Raw genomic sequence first — 21,378 nt, 5'->3', positions numbered from 1 at the left:
AAGAAAGAAAGAAAGAAAGAAAGAAAGAAAGAAAGAAAGAAAGTTCCTGCTTTCAAAGAACAGGAAAAACATGCAAGCACGTTAGTATTTTGAAGTTGGTGCATGGTTTAAATCTCTTGGGAGAATATTTGTTCCATCTTATTAGTCATGCTTTCCAAATGGAGGTTAAAGTTCCCAGAATCTAAGCAATAGACAGGGTTACACTTTCAATACTGGTTGTTACCTTTTTCCTTAGCACTGACCTGCTGATGAACTCTAGGTCAACAGAGGTGGAAAAAAAGATGTTAGTTGTGAGAAAAGGAACTGAACCATGGAGGGCTCCACTGATAAACACATCCAGTGGATGACATTCTATGTGCATGTGAACACGTGCTCATACACCTCAAAGAGTAAAATTCAGCTGTGAAGCAGAATTGGGTTTTGAAATGTGTTGAATTTCTGTTTATTTACATACAAAATACTTTAGGTGTTAAGGTTGTATAGCTAACCTTCCAATGGTGACCTGAACATAAACTGTTGTTTTTGTTGGTGGATATGTGAGCAAAATGCAGACTTCCTGTGTCAGCTCTGCATTTCTGTTCCAGAAAAATAAGGTCTTTCCAAGAGCTTTTGCAAGTGGCTGTTTTCTCAGTACATGCAGAGGCAGCCATTCCAGGTCCCCCGCAGAGCACATTTGCCAATTTCTGTCAGTATGCATAAGCAAATCTCTTTCCAACACAGGTAACAAAATTCTCCACTCTCCTGTGCTGTCTTCACCTAATCAGCCTTCTCTCCCCTGCTGCCTTTCACATTTCACCCACTGCCTGACTCTACTGATGTCCTCTGGGCCTCTTTGACACTAACTTCAGGCTGAGTAGAGTTAATAGTCAGAAAACAATGATAATAGCATGAGCCAAGAGTAGCTGATGGATTTTGTAAAATCACCAACTAAAACTGGTGAAATCCAGTGAAGCTATTCAGTCTGCAGTAGTTGCTCAGAACAAATGTCAGAATTATTGGAATTCAAAATATTTGTAGTGTACTGTCTTTCATAATTTACCACTCTTCTCCTCAGCATATATACATAAAGCTCTGAAACAAGATCACTGTAATTACAAAACAAAACAAAACAAAAAAAGAATTATCCATATTGTAAATAAATAACAAACTTTTATGATTTTAAAATGCCCTGTGTAGGAATCCCATCCATATTCCTTCTCCTCCAGGGACAGGGCTCTTGAACAGGGTTGCTGAAACATTGTATGTATATAATATCTACATATATCAATTTCATGTGTACATATATGTATGTGTGTATATGTATATATACATATGTGTATAATAGATATATATATAATATATTGCAATTCTTGACCATTTTTGTTGGTTACAGTAAAATCCATAAGAATGTAACAGTGATCAGCTGCTTTAGTGTAGTCAAGCTCTGTTACACTTCCAACTACGTTTGTTACGCAAAGATAAAGTTCATGTTATTGAAGTCTCTTTTTGTGAAGGCAACAGGAAACGCCGACAGGTTTGGGTTTTTTTATGTGACATTGATAAGATTCCATTCTCTTCTAATAAGAAATGTAGACAGCCACTGTTAAATTACTTTTGCTGAGATTTCTGTTGTATTTTTATATTAGAATTCTGTTGATCTATACTCATAATTAAGCATAGAAGTCATGAGCTATGAAGTCACGTCTAAGGTCAAAAAGAGCACATTGCTGTGATGACACAGCATTAACAGAATTTGAGGAGCCATGGGATTGACCCAATAGAAGAATGTAATTCTTGCCATAGAGAATTGAAGAAATACATTCTGTTACAGTTTTCCTGTAGTTAGAATTTGTTTTGTTTAGAAAAAAAGTTTGTTATAGCAAGATAAATTTTGATATGTATTTACACAGGATGAAATACAGAATTCTTTCCCTTTTACTGCAGAAATATAAGGAATAGCAATATGCAGTATTTATATTCTGGAAGGTGAATGCTGCCCTACTTCCACACCCAACTTTTTAATGAACCTGAAAAGCTTGAGTGAAAAGCTAAAGAGTTTGTTAATCACTGACGTGTTGCCATTGATAAAATATAGAAGGTTCCCATGACTCAAAAAAAATCTGCCAGTATTTCCTGTGAGACCATGGGCAAGTCACTTAATTTCTGTTTATCCTGGCTACCTTTAATAGAATTACAGTAAGCAGTGTATTTTCTTTAATCTTAGCACGCTGTCTGTATTATGTTTATTGAGAAAAGATAGAGATATCAGTAGTATAGTGCTCGGCACTTCAGCTGTTGCTTAAATTCAAACATTTCTCCACTTGTGGAAGATCATGAAAAAGAATAAAAAATCTCATGAAATGATCTGTTTAATATTTTTATATAATAAAATTACTACTGTAAAGACAGTACCCCATCTTTTTTCCCAGTCTCTGATTTAGAATTATGTGAAATAGACTAAATCTAATCCCTTTTTTACTTCTTTTGTCAAGCCTTTTGTGACTGTGTATTCAGCGATCAGTTCTTATTCTGCTGTTCTATTGCCTATATTTGCATTAATTGAAATAGATAATGAGGTAGTAATACTACCAGTTTCAGGTTCAGCAAGGAATATTATGAAATGAATGTGACAGTTGCTGGCTTTGCATTGGGATTGGCCACAAGCCTCCACTTGTAGTATAATTGTTGATAAAATATTTTAGTATTGCCAGAAGGAGGACTGCCATGGAGCCCAGACTTAACCTTTAAGAAGTGTTTACCTATGGATGTGTTAAATGCGTCTCTGTGGGGTATCTGTGCACTGAGAGAAGATGGACAGGAAGGCAGGTTCTGCACTGCACAGTGAAGTGCAGTTTGTATGGGAAACATGCATATCCACAAAACGAGGCCCAAATAGCTCTACTGAGGATGGATGGCCTTTTCCAGGCTTGTTACACCTCTGGAGAATCTCATTTTGATGTGAAATAAAAAGCTCTTCAAATCAGGGTCTGCATTTCCTTATTAACTGGACAACGATATGTGTAGCATCCCTTTACTCGTTCTACAATAGGTAAATTAAATAAGTTCTTTATGGTCATTTTAATTTGAAGGTTTTGATGCAACTCTGAGTATCATCTTTCTTGTTCATGTTTAGAGCTTTTAAACATTGCACAGCTATTCAGTCTTAAGAGCTAGCTTATGGATTACGAGTTTTTTTACTCAGAGAGTGGTGAGGCACTGGCACAGGCTGCCCAGGGAAGCTGTCATATCCCATCAGTAGAGGTGATCAAGGCCAGATTGGATGCAGCCTGATCTAGGGGTTGGCATCCCTGTCAACAGCAGGGGTTTGGAACTGTGTGATTTTTGAAGCCCTTTCCAAACCATGCCATTCTATGATTCTGTGATTCTACAGTTCTGTGGGTGAAATATTTAAGTCAGTAAATTGCAGGCAGTTCTTTGCTGGTGGGAGCTGTGTCCAGAGTTCTCAGGCAGAAGTTGGTTTCTGCCCATGTAGGCATAGCTGCAAACAGCAGAGGTGCCTGAGCTGTAGTTCCCAGGCTTTGCAAATGTCACTCCACACTGGACTTCCCATTCTCCCCAGATGTCCTCAGTTCCTAACGTCCACTAAAACTGATGGCTTGGGGAGCCATGCCCCTTGGGTCATTTGTTTTCCTGCCTGTGAAGAAATGGAGAAGATCCTAAGTACACTTCAAGCTCTTGTGTTATCTCCTGTTATTGTGGGCATATCAATTTCTAGCTGAAAGGTAAAAATTACAGGAGTGACACGTTTTTTGGTTGCATATGCGAGATTTGTCCAGAAGCAAATAAATCTGCTCATGAGAAAGATGCTGTGTATTTTTAGTAGGCTTGGCAGACTTGTGCAAGCTATGGAACAAACATGTAATTGTTTTGTTTAATAAATGCATTTCAAACTATAAGTAAGTGGGCACCTTAATTCAGAGAAGGAAAGAAAGAAAGTTAAATCAACTCCATCATGCAGAAGAGTATTCAGAAACAAGTGAATAGCAGAGGCCAATGTCTCTTTAGCTCCTGCACACATTCTTTGTATACATGTCGTATTCCAGTGATTGTATCATATCTGCAGTTTTACTTGAATACTAGTTGGTTACAAGGTTGAATTGCTAATATTATTCCACATGAGGAGGGTAAAAATAATAGAATAACAAAAAAGATTTGTGGAACATATATTGGAAATGATGCTCATTTATAGATAATAACAGCAATAAATATCTTTGTAGTGATAGTGCCTGGACACAGGAAATACTGGGATGGAAATACTTGCTTTTTTATAGGCATGTATGAGGAGGGGAAGGAGAAGCTACCTTCGTCACAGTGGTGTTGGGGATTTTGCTCACTGCAGATAGTTTGGGAACTGCTTTATGGAAGCATCTTGGTGACAGTTTAATGATGATTTGGTGTTGCTTATATATAATCCCTCCCCCACCCATAACAAACCTTTTCCCAGTTGGGGCTAGAGGAAATGAGTAATGCTTAACCCATTTGTGTGATCAATTCACTTAAGCAGCTACTGTGAAATGTTAATCACAACTTTAATTTGTACTGCATTAGCATTTTGATTAACTTGTAGGCTTGCTAGCACACTTGAAGCACTTTTACTCATAGTTACAGCTCGGAAATGACTTTTTGATTAATTAAGTTTGTTAGACAGCAGCTGAGCTTCCTGAATGCTAACCTTACAGGGCTAAAAGTTCAGGAGAAAGTTATTGGGAATAACTGTTGCTGTTGAAAAGGATTCTAGTGAATGCACTCAAAAAATTTTAATTATTGACTAAATACTACGTTACTACTTTGAGACTGAATTTAAACTTTAAAGAGGGCAGATTTATCATCATGAGAAAGATGCTGTGTATTTTTCAGAGGCTTGGCAGACTTGTGCAAGCAATGGAACAAATTCTACCTGTGAGGCATTGTTTAGGATGAAGAAACTGGGACTTTTTGCCAAAGAAGAGACTTTTCTCAAAAAACATTTTGTTGTATTTACAGTTCACTAGCCTAGTATGGAATATCAATTTGTTAATTAGTTATTTGAAAATAAATTGGATATTGGGACTCAACAAGTTCTGAATGTGTTGGGTTATGCCCTACCAAATTTATATTGCTAGTATCATATTCCATGGCTGCTGTTAACTCTGTAATACTATCAAAAAAAAAATAAAAATCAGTATGAGCCAAAGGGTTGTACTCCACTAAATGTAGACAGTAAGTGATTTGTCCTTTCCTTGATTCTGATCATACTAATAATGTTACTATGGAGGCTAAAGGATGAATACAGGGATAGGAATCTTACAAAGCAGCTAGGAAGGTCGTAATTTGCATTTGTCAGTGAGACCTTTATGGTGATGGGAGAATGAAGAATTAGTCTCTCATAGTGAGTAGCAGAGCATAGGGAAGAGGGAGCTGAATGTGCTTGTTCAAAAATATAGTGAAGAGAGGCAAGATGCAGCGGACAGTATAAAAGGAGTGCCCAACTAGGGTCGATTATAGCTTATTCACTATCACACTCATAAAATAGTTTTTTTTTTTATATAGGCTGAAACTGTACAGCTGAATGATTTTGATACTGATTTGAAACTCCTCTTTTCCCTTTCCTCCCCCAATTAATATGTTTCTAGTAAGAAATTCTGGACTAGATCTCTGAAGTGCAATAGTTGAAGTACCTGTTGTACCAATCTGTAACTTTGTGACCTTAAGATCCTCTATAAGACTTTTTCAAATAAACTCTTAGACTGCTCAGTTGTTGTTTCTGGGGTATATAACTGAAGCATCGTAATCATGATTTAGATAAAAACATGAAATGTAAGTACATATAATGCTTTAAAATCTGGGAAAATATTTTACTTATATTAGTATGATTGCAAATCACATGTGATTGTAATGTAATGTTACATATTGGAAGGCATCCTAGATTTGAAGCATGTGCAAAAAAGATTTCTCATTCTATATTAGTGGTTTTCAGGAAAAAGAGTAAAATGGGATAATTTTTGCATATTATTATCTAGAAATATTTTTCATATAAATTGTAGTCCTAAGCAGTTGTAAATAGGCACAGTTCTAATGATTTTAATAGATCTATGGATTTAAGCCTTTATTTGTAACTGAAGTCTAGTCCTAGACAACAGAACTTACACTGTCATTCACTGAAGACAAGGTTGGAGATATTTATATTATTTGATATCGGAATACTGTACCTAATAAATTTGGTGTAAAATAGGTGTAAAATCCAAACAACCTTACCTCTCTTTTTTTGACATAGCTATGCAGTAAGTTTAGAGTATTTTAGGCATACGGAATTTATTTCATATCAATATTAGTTTCCTTTCTCAAAGCATCACTGCAGAATCAATATTTGTCTGAGAATGTGTAGGATTTATTTTATGTAAATTTTCAAGTTTAAGGTGAATGCAGTTTACAGAGAATGTGGTTCTGCCTAGAGTGCTGTATACAATAGTACAGAAACTTTCAATTTCCTGAATGAGGGTGCTCAAGAAAACGCCGTAGTCTGTGATGCACTGGTATGAAAAGTAAAATGAACGTTTAAATGGTAGAAAAATTTGAGCCCTATATCTCACCCTAAGTATTTGTGAAGTTGCAGCTCTCACCTACCAAAACATGGCATCATTATAACAGTTCACTTTTAGCAGGTCTAATTCTCAGCCACAATGTCATTCCATAAATTAGCTTAGCCTCTGTATCCAGAGCAATTCTCATTGTTCATTTAGCTTTGTTGCTAAATATTATTATATAATATATAAATATTTACATGTTTATGTATAAATGTTAAAATTTATATATACAATGTTTACATTGGTATTTACAGTATTTAAGTCATTTTCTTAGTATATTCAGAGCTATATGACAGGTGAGTTCAGTAAACTACTCCAAGCAGTATACAGTTTCTTTTAAGATGCAAGCTGCATCATTTTGACACTTCAGTAACTTATCTTAAAGAGAAAAGTTATTTAAGTCATTTGATGAGGTCAGAAATTCTGCTAGTTGTGCAGTCTCTGGTCCCCTGCCACCCACCCAGTCATACAAGAGTGATCCAGAATGTCTGGCTTTCAAATGAAGGATGTGAAATCAATACCAAAACAATGTTACAGCTTTGCAAAAAGTTTCAAAAATATAAGATTTGCAATCAGGATATTTCTATTATTAGACAAATCTCCTAAATAAGGGAAGAAAGAGTGTTACTTAGGGAACAGTTTAGTTGAGTTCAGTTTTTTTGTTTTGTTTTTAACACACATTCAGAGTGCTTAAAAAATAAAACAAAGAAAAAGAACATTTTATTATCACTTCTCTTCCTTGCCATACACACACCTCTTCTGCACTCTGCCTCCTTCTTTTCTTTCCCTCAGACAGCATCATTCAAATTCCAAGCATCAGTAATAACTTTGGATAAAAAGAGACAGGCTGTAAAAATTCAGATTTATTTTAGACCAGAGAGTTACTATTTGATAATTTTTAAAAGTTTGGTAGTTGAACTAACCACTGCTCTCGAAAATAAGATGATGGAAAACTGATAGCAGATGTTGAGGGTTTCCTACTTACGGACTCCTGGTATAAGGAAACACATAGCAAGATATTCTGATCCAGACATTTTGACATTCAGCTCTATCACCTAAATGAAAATCTTTGCCATACCTGATAAACTATATCATTTACTTACTGAGCATCAGCATTTTCATTCTAGCCCTGCCGTGGTTTACAGGAAGCTGCTTCTCTGGTCAGTACGAGTCAAGAAATGTTTGATAATGATGGTTAAAATGCTGAAGAACTCATTTAGTAATTGCTGTTATTGCTTCATGTTTGTCAGAGAGAAACACTGTAAAGTCTTAAGAGCTAAAACCTGATTCTTCCATCAAAACCATCTCAGTATAAGCCTCTGGTTTTATTTTTCTAAGTGCAGAAAGAGGCCAAAATAATATGATGGTAAACAGTTTTTATTGTATCAAGTGATAGATCCCTTGACTACTTCTGTCTATTCCATCATTTCAAACTTAAATTAAAAAGCTGTTGATGTTGTTTTGTTTTTAATTGTTGTCTTAGTAAAATGCACAATTTTCTTCTGAAAGTAAAAGCACTTTTATAGTTTCTCTTTTTTCACTTATATTCATTTGTTCACTTCTTTCTTCTCTTTCACTTTTTTTTCCCTATGGTGAAATTATCCTGTGAAAGAAATTCAGAGGGTAATTAGGTAGATAACCAATTTGTGCCATTTTAAGTTTGGAACGAAATTCTTAATCAGTTCCAAGGAAAAAAAAAAAAAGAAAAAAAAAAAAAAAACCCCACTAACTTGAAGGGAGGACAATAACTTGTTTCGTTACCTTGATTTTATAGGAATTTCAATGATTACTTGAGTATCATCAAGCATCTGTGTGCTTTACACTTAGCAGAAAAAAAGAAGCATGTGTAGGTTTCCAAGGCAGTAGATGAAACAAGCCAACTTTACCATTGTTCTGACTTTTTCACAATGTCACTGTCTTGGATTTTACATCCAGATAGAGATGCTGTGAATAAATTCTATGGGTGAAGAAGCAGAAAATAAGGAGGAAAAGAGGATTTGCCATGTGGATTCATTATAACAATGTGGGACACAGAGTCTCACACACACACTCCCTACGGGATATCTATCTGCAGGCCTCTATCAATTTCTAGGAGATTTTCTATGTGAAAGGATCCTCCAGTTAATTTCAGTGTATAGCTTGTTTTAGATTTATTTTTCTCTGACGTCTTCTCTCTTCCTTTTCCCTTTTCAAGCCTCTGTTAAAAAGGTGGGGGTAGGGGAAAAGATTAAAAGAAAAAATGGAAAACAATGAAAACAGTGTTATACATGTATCCTCAGAAGAATTTTACGAAAACACCACTGCTTTATGCTGACTAAATATGCAGCTCAGTATGTTCTTGCTGTTCATAAAAAAGATAGGATATCTCTTCACCTATTGTTATTAATGTATATGCTACAGTTTCATGACTGAGGAGCATGATGTTTCAGGCTATTTCAGAGTAGCAGAAAGGAGAAAGTGTGAATCAGTAGGTTGGAAACAGGAGGGAGGTGAAATGCTGCCTGGGCACCAGGCTCGAAGAGGCACAGACACATGTGGATGCTTTGCTGTCTTTCAAAATTTGGAAGTTGACTCATCCAGTAGATTTAAAGATTGTGTCCTATAAGTTTAAAATGTTAGATTCACTCTGAAAAATTCTGAGAACAATTCTTTGTCTGACTAGAAATTATGTAAGCCGCTCCATACATCTATAACTCGTGAAACTGTTCCTTTCAAGTGTGATTTCTAGTAAAATCTTATTTTCTAATGTTTAACAATAGTCATACCAGGAAATTACCTCAGGCAGCCAAGAAAACTATTACTGTTGAGCTGAGAGGTACTATTTGGGTAGCTAGGAATGTGTGTTTCAGAGTGCTATGACTGTTCCTCCAAAAAAAGAAAAAAAAAAAAAGGCAACTTAAATGTTAAATCTAGATCATTATTAGCTGAAAGGCACTTTATCCACAATTCAAAAGAAATGTGACATCATTTGTGTAATTCAAGACTACAGGTTAAATATTTTTCTAAGTGTCACTGATCTTATCTTCCTGATCTGAAATAAAACCTGTTGAAATTGCATTATAAACTGCTAAGATAAACTGTGCGATGGGCCATGACTGAAACTAACTTGTGTCTCTAAACTCAGCATTTCTTCGGAATCAGTGTAATTTAATTGAAATAGCTCTGCGTGTGTAAACAACTCCTTTGTTTAAAGAAGATTTCACTGTTTAGTTTGCCTTAAGTAAATGCTGCCTTTTGTTTGTCTGTAAAACATTTGATTAAACATAAAGACTTACATAGACAGCTCCTCGTCATTACACTAGTGTCTGGAAAATAGGTTAAAATGATGCAGGTATGTGCTATCTAAGAAAGTATCAAAGAACATAATTTGTCTTGAAAAGAAAAGCCCATGGAAACATAATCCTAGTCCTGAAATCAAACTATAGTTCTCCTAATATCAAGACAGTACTTAAAGAAGTGTGGAAATTATTCAGTGTGCCAGAATGTGTTCTTGCTTTCTTGAAAAAATTATTTTCCATTATTTTGATCAAACTGCAAATTTACTATATGGCAAACCACTTTTAAATATCTGACTTTCTACTGAGTTCGAGAGCTGCAGTATGAAGATCCAAGTTTTATTGTTATGGCGAGGGAAATTAAATTAGCAGGAGAATAAGCATATAGCATAATTTTCTTCACCAGGTGAAATGCTAATTTATGAAAATAAATTATATCAGTTGTTTTCATGTACTGTAGACAGTATGAAAATATAGCATTTATTCAAAGAACTGCATGCTTCATTTAAAAAAAAACTGTGTTGAAACCAAAAGCTCATGTTCAGTTTGTTCTCCTGTGGAAGAACTCTTAAATTCTCTTTCAGACTAATCATATCAAATTTCATTCTAGCTTTTTTTTTTTTTTTCTTTAAAATCAGCATTTTTCTTTTTATCTTAGTAGGACTACTCACCGTACATACTCTAGTGAATTTTGCAGTTAGATTTTTATGCTATGATACTTGGGGCATACCTTTTACTTGCATTCTCTAAAGCACAGCAGCTAGAAGTATAAAAGATACAGGAACTCACAAGACGTGAAAGGAAGGATGACCACTAGCAGTTTTGGAGTTTGATGTGTAGCTGGTCAGGGCTTTTTTGTTTGTTTGCTTCCTTTTTTTTTTATGTTACTTGGGAAGGCCTTTCAGATTCAGAACAGAGATACCAGAAGAGAGACAGCCAGACATCCTTCATTCTCAAGACAACTGTATGCAATACAAAACTTGAAATCCATGTTATTTCTGACCAATCTTATTCAACTTGCAAAATCTATTTACTATTTTGTAATCTTCAGTGTTGAACAAAACTTTGATATGCCCATTAAGCTAAAAAAAACCTATTTAGGTTTCTGTCTAGTCCCATTTGGAAGATATTTATTTTAGTCCTTACGTTTAAAATGGGAATAATTACAGCTGCTACAGGTAAGTGACATTAGTATTAATTTTGGAATAGAAGTAAATATGTTCTTAAATAGTACAAGGAGTTTTTTAATATTTACACTATTCTCGTAAAACTCGTGTCAAAGTATAACCCAATACTACAGTTAATTGTGACTTCTTCCTTTACAGTCAACTTTGGGATTTATTCTTTTCATTCTGAGTGGGATTATGTAATAGAGAGGTTATTTTTAAGGAAAAGGCCCACTGTCTGCTCCCAAACTAAAAAAAAATGTGGTGTAAATTGCTCACCATCACAAGGGTAATGGCTGATGGTGATGCAAGATTTAATCCGTTTATTCAAGGTTAATTCAAACTGATCTCCCATCACTAGGGTTTGAAGTAAATTCCTCCATTGAAGGCCTAGAGATTCTTGTTAGTTAAACTCTGAATAAATGTTCTTTCTTGTATGAACCAGGTACACAAATATACTTACATTTTCTTTTTTTCTTATTAGGCAATGCTGGATGTCACAGCACATCATGGCTGGCTGGTGGCTGCTTTGAATATAACCAACCTGGTGCAGATGATAGTTCAGGGCAGATGGGTACACGACTCTTCCCTGCTTACTGTGCCCAATATAGAAGTACAGCACCTTTATCTTTTTCAGTAAGTAACTCTTCTAAGCATTTGCAATTTTTTAGTTTCATTAAAACTTGGCTGCTATTATTGTTTGAATTTCATTGTGCCCAAGAATGTTCATTAGCGTAACAGAAACCAAACTCATGATAGTAACAGTTATTATTATGTAATCACACTGATGCTTTCCCAAGTAATATTTCTGTTTTCAGTGTTCATCGAGTAATTAACCTTCACAGATTATTTTGAGAACCATGATTCTAAAGAAATGAACAGGAGATCACTAGAAGAGTTCCAAGTTCTAGCAAATGCAACTCTATATATTAATTACCTCTTTATTTTAATCCATTGTAAAAATATATTGTACCCATCATATCATAGATAATGCTAATTTCTATTGATGTCTAGATGATGCAGTCATTAATGCTGCCCAAAAATAAATGATCAGATTTCAAAACAGCATCAAGTTTTACCATCCAAAGTAGGGAAAATAAATGTTTGCTTTTCTTACCTGTAGTTGTGTTTTGCTTTCTGTATTAGGAAGTGGAGCCAAGGAAAAAGGAAGAGTTTGCATGGAGGTTACCAAGGTCCTATCGAGTGTCTTCCTGAACTTATGGCTGCCTGTGAAGGAAAAGAAAATGTGTTTGCTTCAATTGTGGACAATGAATTGCAAACAGCACACATTTCACAGGTAATGCTTCCTATCAGTGGTCATTATCAGTAGGATTGGAAAGCAAGAGTAGTTGGGAAAAGAAATACTCTCTTCCCTTCAGTAAATAATGTAATTTTCTGTATAAAATGCTATGCATTCATTGCTCTAATTTCAAATCACGGCTGGCTTTACAGAGCTTCTTCTCAAACCGTCTTCTCTTATTCTGTGTTAACCAGTAACATTGTGTGGTTTATGGCTGGTATTAACACATCTCCTTGCTCTATAGATACTTGTCTAGGTCGTACAATCTGCTTAGTGTTATTCAGCTTTTTAGAGCCAGCTATGCTTTAGGAAACGTGCATTGCAAATGTCATTGTAGCTGTTTTCTGAAGTGGTCTGTCACACACCTTATTTTTTGAGAATACCCGTAGTAAAAGATTCAGCAGTCGTTTTCTATTTGAAACTGAAAAAGCAGATGAAATTTTCACATTTCACAGTGGGGAGAAAAAATGTCAAGTCTGCTCTAGAGTCTCATTTTCATTTGTTTTTTTCAAGGAGTTTCCAGCAAAGGACAGCGATATTCTATAGAATTCCTCACATTATAAGGCTATTGATTTCAAATAAATGTATGAAAGTGGAAGACTTCAAATTATTTTTATATGAATACTTAAAATGACAGCAATGTGTCCTGTGTTTGACTGTTCAGCTTCAGTTAAACATTTCACTGGTTTGCAAACAAGGAGAAAAGTATTTAAATGTCTATAACAGCTGCATTTGTAACTGAATTACCATCAGAATTCTGAATTAAGAAAATGTATTGACATCAAAACAAGGCTTCATTTAACAACAGATTTCTAACATAATACACATTGATTTCAGTCCAAGTTTTAGATGTGATAAAAAATTAGAACATTGTTATAATTAGTTCAGGGAGAACTCAGAAGTAAACTTACTTAATTTATTTGCATAAATTGCCATTCTGTTATCTTTAAAAGCAAATGCAAATTGGTTCTGTCTGATATGATGATGGTTATTTGGCTCAAAAGTGCTTCAATTTGCGTAGCAATCTGGTGTCGTCTCTGCAGCGAGGCGATCCCAGGTAACATACAAATCCTGAATTATTCCAAAAATTAGTATGTTTAAAGCATCAATTTAAGTGCTAATTGCAGTAGTAATGAGAAAAAGCAGTACTACTGTGAGATTTGCATCTACTGCCCCATCAGTATGCCTGGAGCGGCTGCTGACTGGCAGAGGATTTGGCTGCTAATTAAATAATTGTATGCATGGCAGTGTTCTCGTCTGATTCAATAGATGAAGATTAATCCTCAGATAAATATGTTTGGCTGGTATTGAAATGTCTTAGCAGTTTCCTCAAAAATAGCTTGTGTGTATGTGGTGTGTATGTTCACACTGTGAATGAGCCTGTGCCTCTGTATGCCTATGTTAGTAAATACAGATGCATATGAGAGGAAAAAACAATGGCTCAGTATTATATAAGGAGAAAGTTTCATTTCTGCCACTTGGGAATGGCCATACTGGTTATAGCATGGTCATGACTGTGTTACACATGTCAGTGAAAATGTGAAACTTTTATACATAAAATTTATGTATGATTTATGGCATTTTTTGCATGAAAAATCTATGGTAATACCTTCCGCATATTCAAGACTTATATTGAGACTGCCTGTTGAGTGTCTTCATACGTAAAGTCTTTAAATATGCATTTAAATAGGGGGCAACCTAGAGAAAATACTTCCAATAAGGAAATTACATAGTCTCTATAATGAAAAAATATGAAATTACAGGTTTTAAACATAGCATTCTGAAACCAGACCTCAACAAAGTCAAACAAAGTGATAAGTACACCACAAAAATGCCTAAAACATTCTTTTACTAATAAAACTTTACTTGTCACTTGCAATTTGTTGAACCTGTATTGTAAACCTGTTACTAGCATGAAAATGGTTAAAAAAATAAATAAATAAATAAATAAACCTTTATAAATTTAGGAGAGAAGAAAAAATGGGAAAAAATATCACATTTGGAAAGAAAAAAAATATTTTTTAAGCAGATTGTTAATTAATTTTTAAATAACAGCTCTTGAGGCTGCTTATGGATTTGGAATATTAGGATAAGTCCTGGGGAGACGGTTTATTGGCAAAATTGTTAATGGTGTTAGCAAATGTTCGTGAAGAATTTCTAGCATGATTAGGATTTGAATCTATGAGTTTGGTGGCTAAGGACAGGTAGTATATATAAATGCACATACTAGATGCACTGATACGCTTAAAGGGACGATATATGCTTATGTCACAAATAGTTAAAAGTAAAAAAATTAAAATGGTCAGTAAATACTTAAGTGATGTGGGAACCTGAATTTAATTTTCCAAATACTGGTTAAAAGCCTAAACTTTACTAAAAATTCAGCTAGCTTTTAAAAGCTGACAGCCTAAATGCAGAAACTATTTGGGCAGTAACTCTGTAATAACTCCTGGTTGTTTTTTTTTTTTCTGTATGATATTTGTTGAGCAATGCTTTTTCAGTTTCTAATTCCTTTATGTAGGCACCTTGTAAAATACTAACCTGATATTTATATTATCAGAAGACAAAAAAAAGAGATCTCAAGATTGAAAGACTGCTGTTGCTGCTCTAGTATTGGGTACTTCTACTTGGGAAGTGTCTGTGTTTCTATAATCTCATTTTTCATTTTCATCTGCTACTACTTGACTTCTTTCCTCAAGTAAAAAAGCATTGCTTTATTTTCTCCAAATTGCATGGATGATAAAAAGGCAGCCTGTTGTCAATGGTACCTCTATCGTCATGGAGTACTGACTTTGCCTTTAATTTTCAAAAATATAAGGCCAGGATAGCTAAGTATTACAAATACCTTCTTATCCAATTACAAAGTTATTCTGAGTTTATATATTTTGTTTGTACTGTCAAGGGTACATGAGAACTTGATGACCTTTGACACATAAAATATATTGGCATTGTACAGTATTAATAGGACTGAATCAGAATCTTCAGTGGAGCAACAGGTAGTACCAAAAAAAAAGGAGTTAATACTACCTCTGCTGAAATTAAACTTTTTTCTAATGCAATTGTAACAGGCCACATCCTGCAAGATATAAGTATAAAAGTTTTCCAGGCAGATGATATCTGAAATACAACAAAAGGGGTGATCACTGGGCTGGTGTAGCACATGGTACCTCCACTGAAACAGCAGTACTCTGCTTTGGTGCATAGAGAATTTCACACAATAGTAAAGTTCCTGCAGTAAAGTCAATCTTAAAAACCTTTACATTAATCAGAAAACTATTTGCATGTTAAGATGTAACTACCCAAGTAGTCTCATCCAGTATGATCTGCTGGAGGTGAATTTATTATGGTCTTTTGTGCTAACTGTAGAAAAATCTTGGCAAGAAACTAACATCTTTCTCCTTCAAGATACTGCTTTTTTTTTCTTTCAGGCTTGGGACAGAAGGGGAGATATCTTTTCCCTTAATCTTATAGCTGTTATCTTCTCTTTTATAATTTCCCTGCCCTTTCTAAGATAACACTTAATGCATTGCATTAGTAAAATTCATCAGTGTCTTGTTTTACACTGCAACTCCATGAGCGCTCACAGCTGGCCCTCCCCATCTTCTCCATTGAATGGACACAGCTGTTCATGCAGCACAGAAGAGGGAAGAAGGAAAGAGATTAGTTTTAGCCTAAATCAGTTTTCTCATTTAGTTTGGCCGGGCTATGGTAATGCAGCCATTTTAATCCAACATAAGTCTGCACTGCAGCTGAAATGGGCAGCTCTGCCCTCCCCGTGCCACTTTCACCTCTCCTGACCCAGCTCACCGCACAGCTGCACAAATGCTGTGGATGGATTGAGTGAGGAGGTGGGAAGGAGCATCTAGGGACAAGGAGAGGAGGGCTCACATCAACCCTCTTGCTGACTGTCAAAATGGCCTGCAGCCAAGCAGCTACATGAATGCTTGTGCCAGCAGGGGAGGAGGTAGGAGCACTTCATTCAGTGGTACTGAAGATTCATGCTTATTCAGAGTGCTCACAGGATTAGGGAATATGCTTCCACAATCAGCTTTAGGCTGATCTAAGTAAATTCTGTTGCCAAATGATTAGCAAGCTCATCCATCTAGCAGTACAACCGTAGTATGGCAGTACATCCATTGGGGATGGAGGGGGAACAACAAGCTGGCATGAAAGCCATGGAAGGAAGGCATACTCTGCCACTCTGTTTCCACTCTGTTTGGCAATGCAATCTTAGGTCTTCTTACCCTGGCTGCTGTATCCCCAGTTATGTATGGATATTGTAAATATAAATCTAGATAGCAATGTCTCCGAAAAAGCAAAATTATCTTTTCATAGAATCATAGAATGTTCAAACCACCTTGCCAGTGGCAGAGTTGCCAACCACTAGATCAGGTTATCCAAGGCCTCCCCTCCAGCCTAGCTTTGTACACCTCCAGGGATGGAATATCCACAGCTTCTCTGGGCAATTTGTTCCAGTGCCTCACCACCTTCTGCATAAAAAAATTCCACCTGACATCTGACTTACATCTCCTATTTTTTCAGCTTAAAGTCATGCCCCCTCATCCTAAGACAATCAGACAACGTATGAAGTTGATCTTCCTTTTATTAAGGTTCAAGACCTTTCACCTCAGAAAAAGTAATCAGAGACACATCAAACACAGTCCAAATGAAAATAGGTCTTGTTGAAAGACAACATAATCAAAACAATACATTACATATACATATATGTACAATTTAGCCTTTTTCTAAATAAAACATTTCTGTTCTATGACCGTACTGCCCATGTGACTATGTCTACCTCTTCATTCCCACAAGGTTCTGTTTTGACATTTGCTGGCTCTTTAGCAAGATCAATATTCCTCTTTCCCTGTTCTCCTTCCTGCCCTTTACCTAGCATTTTATATGTTATTTTGAAAACAGTGAAGTGCTCATCCCTGCTTTGTTTTGGGTTAGGGGAGGAGAGGGGCAAAGCAGAATGTGACGGTTGTTTTTGCTTTGTTCATTTTTCTTGTGGTGCCTACCTCATCTATCTTCTCTACCCACAGTGAGGCCACAAATCACTGCTTCCATTTCACAGCAAAGTTGACTATTTCTTCTTCCTAACACAGTTTAAGTGACTATGCTGAATTTAATAAATGAAAGCCTACATTGCTTCCTTCCGTTTTTATCACAACTTCTCAGAGATGTTTTTGCTAGTCTGATGAAGACAACATGGGAGATACACAGGGCTGCATTTTCTGAGTGGTTCATGAATGTGAGGTTGAAGAAATTGTCACATTCACCTATGCAAAGTGTATGTCTCTAGCAACAGTTCTCAGTACAAAGATGAAAGTTGAGGGCCTGTTGCAGTTCATAAGAAATGACAGACTTAAGATTCTTCAAAAGGATTAAAAGAAGAGTTCATGAAGATGGATGGAAGAAAATCTTTTAAAAAAGAAAAAAAAAATTCAGGATAACTTTGGATATGCAGTTAAATTTTTTGTTAATTATTTGAACTGATCCTCTGAACTCTCTGAGGTTTGCCCATTGCTAATTAGAACTGCAGTGTCTTGTTCTTTATGGGCTGTGCTAAGGAAGTTTAATTTAGAACTTAATTATACTAGTTTTTAAGTGGCTTATAAGAAATAAATACTTTAATCAGAAGCGGTAAAGAATTTTTCCTGTGTTCAGACATCAGTAATCTTAGTGAGGCATGTCTAATGTGCTTGAAAAGTTTCACATTTGTTTTATTTGCTTAGAAGTAATTAGAGCAAGAGGTTGAGGAAAAGTATTTTATGATTCTAAGAGTCATGCTGTTAAGTATAGTATTCCTATACAAATAAATCATTCTTGGTGTAGAATAAATATATTGGCTGCACACTGAATTGTTATTATTATAATGACTGTAATCTGAATTGTATGGATCATCTTCTAATCCACAGGGATCTGATTTTTCCTACAGGCTTGGAATTTCTTGTCCCGCTTGCCAATTCTGCACGTTAGCCTGAGCATTAAGGGCTGTTGGGATGACCCAGCTCAGCCACAGAATGAAGTGCCTGTTCCCTCTTTGATACCAGACACACGAGATGACAAAAGATGGATCAAATTACATGCTGATCAAGAATATGTGCTCCAGATACATCTGCAGAGAACCCAGATGGGGTATCAGGTACATGAATTTATCATTTCCTTCAACAAGTGCATAAGTTTCCAATAATCCATTTACGTTATCAATAATGCTTTACACAGCGTAACAATTTTTTTTATGGTTTGAGAGTTATGCAAATTGTAAACACTTTCAAAGCTTTTTCTATATTAGTAGTGAAGCAAATGGTTTTTGCAGTAGGATAATAAATAGATTCTTTAGATAAAATCCTAGACCAATTTAAGACAATGAAAAAATAATGTTTGGTTTTGTTTTGTTTTGTTTTACAAACCAGGAACTCATGCTTGGGTTCTATAAAGTAATAACAGTGGGTACAATAACTTCGCAGGCAGTATTTAAGTACCTGCCGTCCTTAAACTCCTACTTCTCATATTTTTACATATCCTGTTTCCCAAACCAATTTTTAAGTGATCCTGTGATATTCAAATATACTGCATGCCTGTACATACCTGTATATACATACACACCTATAAATATGTTTTTACTTGTAACACATTCTCAGCCCTTTACTGAGGATATTCTCCACGTATTCTCTTCACATTTTATATAAATCACCTTAGTTTCAAGGGGAGACTTTCTCATTTGTAGGAAAGTTTAGAGTTCTTTCATAAGCCTTTTTATTTGCTGTTCCAGTTACTGAAACTGCCTCCCTAACCAGAAGCCACTGAAAGTGTGAGAGAAGCAGGAATATTTCTTTTAGTGATCACTGCTTTATAAACCTCTCCCAGAATTTGAGCCCTATTTTGTAAGAAATGGCTGTATCAAACTGTTGCAGAAGCTTCATTGCTATAGTGGTGCTTTTTCTTCTTTGTAAATCTTCAGAAAAACCTTTCCACCTACAGAGCACAAAAGGAACGATGGTCAAGTGTGCATCACTGTATATTCAGCTTTCAGCAGTAAAGTCACTGTCTCAAAGAATCACTGAAATAGTCTTTCTTTTTGCTATCTCAACATTTAATAAATACTTCAGGTGCTGTTTTTATGTTTATCTTGAACAATATTGTTTAGTGTTATTTAAAGACACAAGGTTTACAATTAACCTTTCTGCTGAGAATAGTATTGGGAATACATTAGATGAAATTACAGAAAGGGGAACAGAATTTTCATGCAAGTTTCAATAGCTTACAAAAAAAGTGAAATAGTATCTTTTATTCTGTTTTGTTGCTCTTTTTTTATTTTTCCTTAGAACTGTTTTTCTTTGTTCTTCGTTTTGAGATGAAGCCTTCATCTAGACGGAAATAACAAAAGTGTTTTAATTTGTATCTGTAAATTATTGTATTACATAAAAATTCACAAATGTGTTTTTGTGTTGTTTCTCATTCAAGAAAGAATGATATTTTGAAAAAACTTCCAGTTTTACTAAACCGTTTCTTTTTCTGAATAGGGAAAGCAAGACAGTAAAGCAGTGGCTCCTCGATTCCCTAAAGTTAAAGATGAAGGATGGTTTTTAATACTGGGAGAAGTTGACAAAAAAGAACTCATCGCTCTGAAGAGAACTGGATATGTCAGAAATAGAAATACTGTCTCTCTTGCTTTTTACACTCCAGAGACCCCTGGAAAGTATGACAAATTTAAAAATTAAGATCTCTTAATGATTAGGCTGAAACCTAATTGCCAAACTAATGACTCTATTTTTTACCTTTTTAGGTGTATTTACACGTTGTATCTCATGAGCGACAGTTATCTTGGCATGGACCAACAGTATGATATTTACCTGAATATTATACCAGCTAATACTTCAGCACAAGCCACAACAGAGGTGTCTGATGCTATGAGTTATCTGACTTTGAAGTAAGGTGATCTGAAAAATCTGTTTAAAAAGAGCTTGTCTTTCTCCCAACATATCTGGTCATTTTGGACTCCCAAAAAGTGAGTTTGCCTTAGCGGAACAAAACTTCTAACCTCAAGACAACTCAAAAATTGAAAGTGACTACTGTATTGACTCTGGTAACACAGAGTTAGCCACAGTGGCCTTACTCCTTTATAAAATTTTGTCTTTTCTTGGTTCATCTTTCAGAAGTCATATTTATCTCTTTTATTCCTACTAGAGCTGCCATAATTCAATGTTGACACATCAAAATAAAAGACACCGTAATTTGCGCAAATTTAGGGCTACAATCTTCATTTTGAAAAAATGTTCTGTAGCCCATGTGTGTTGATGCAGTTTAAATAGATGACTTTTTTAATTTATAGGGAAAAAATACAAAATTTGTCCTGAGAAAAATATGCTGAAAATATTGATGGATATGTTACATTTCATGTTTAATAAAAATATGTCCATAAGAATGTTTTGCATTAGATTTTTTCAGTGTGAAATATATGATGTAGTACAAAATCCTTCCCTTATGCATGCTACCCTTTGAAGATGATAATCTACAGGGAGAAAAATATATATATTTTATTAATATAAGCTTATATGCAGTAAATCTTCTTGTAATCTGATCTATATGGTGGACTTGTTAGGACCAAGATTTACAATTTACTGCACAGTCTTCAAACTGGAATGGGGCCTGGTGTTATCATGTTGCAAGAGAAAGGTTGTCTTCTTCTCTGACCTGACTCTAGAAGTTCAAGCCTTCAATTTAGTCAGCAACACAATGTAGTTGTCAGTTGATGGTTTGTCCGGGTTCCATGAAGTTCAGAAGGATCACTCCTTTCCTATCCCAAAAGACAGGGCACATGACATTACCTGCTGAGGAATTTTTCTTTGATGAGAAATTCACGTCACCATTCCACTATTTGTAGTGGTGATACTGCGTCTCATCACCAGTAATGCTGCAATTCAGGAAACTTACCTTCAGCCTCATCTTCATTCAATTGGTTCCTAACAAACTTGCATGCAGTATTCTTTCCGCTCCTGTGTGAGAATGTATGGAACCCACCTGGTGGAAATTTTTCAATATTCTAATGTTGCCACCATCCAATGCAT

The 21,378-nt window shown here is 35.4% G+C and overlaps 1 protein-coding gene across 3 annotated transcripts in view; it reads left to right on the top strand.

Annotated features, from left to right (window-relative positions):
- The window catches only part of ASCC3 (activating signal cointegrator 1 complex subunit 3), a 256,841-nt gene extending 236,125 nt beyond the window's left edge, over positions 1-20,716 (top strand). For all 3 annotated transcript variants that reach the window (XM_042812582.1, XM_042812567.1, XM_042812576.1), the window contains exons 38-42: positions 11,489-11,640; positions 12,151-12,301; positions 18,246-18,452; positions 19,834-20,009; positions 20,097-20,716. In XM_042812582.1, coding sequence (XP_042668516.1) covers positions 11,489-11,640; positions 12,151-12,301; positions 18,246-18,452; positions 19,834-20,009; positions 20,097-20,244 — 834 coding nt within the window. In that variant the 3' untranslated portion in view covers positions 20,245-20,716. The remainder of the gene's footprint in view (positions 1-11,488; positions 11,641-12,150; positions 12,302-18,245; positions 18,453-19,833; positions 20,010-20,096) is intronic.
- The last annotated feature ends 662 nt before the right edge of the window (positions 20,717-21,378 follow it).

Source organism: Centrocercus urophasianus, unplaced genomic scaffold (assembly GCF_019232065.1).
Source record: "Centrocercus urophasianus isolate 14NV4802_14NV808 unplaced genomic scaffold, USGS_Curo_1.0 seq_10, whole genome shotgun sequence".
NCBI lineage: Eukaryota > Metazoa > Chordata > Aves > Galliformes > Phasianidae > Centrocercus > Centrocercus urophasianus.
The sequence above is the reverse complement of the archived record's forward strand: the minus strand, read 5'-3'. Positions and strand labels throughout refer to the sequence as shown.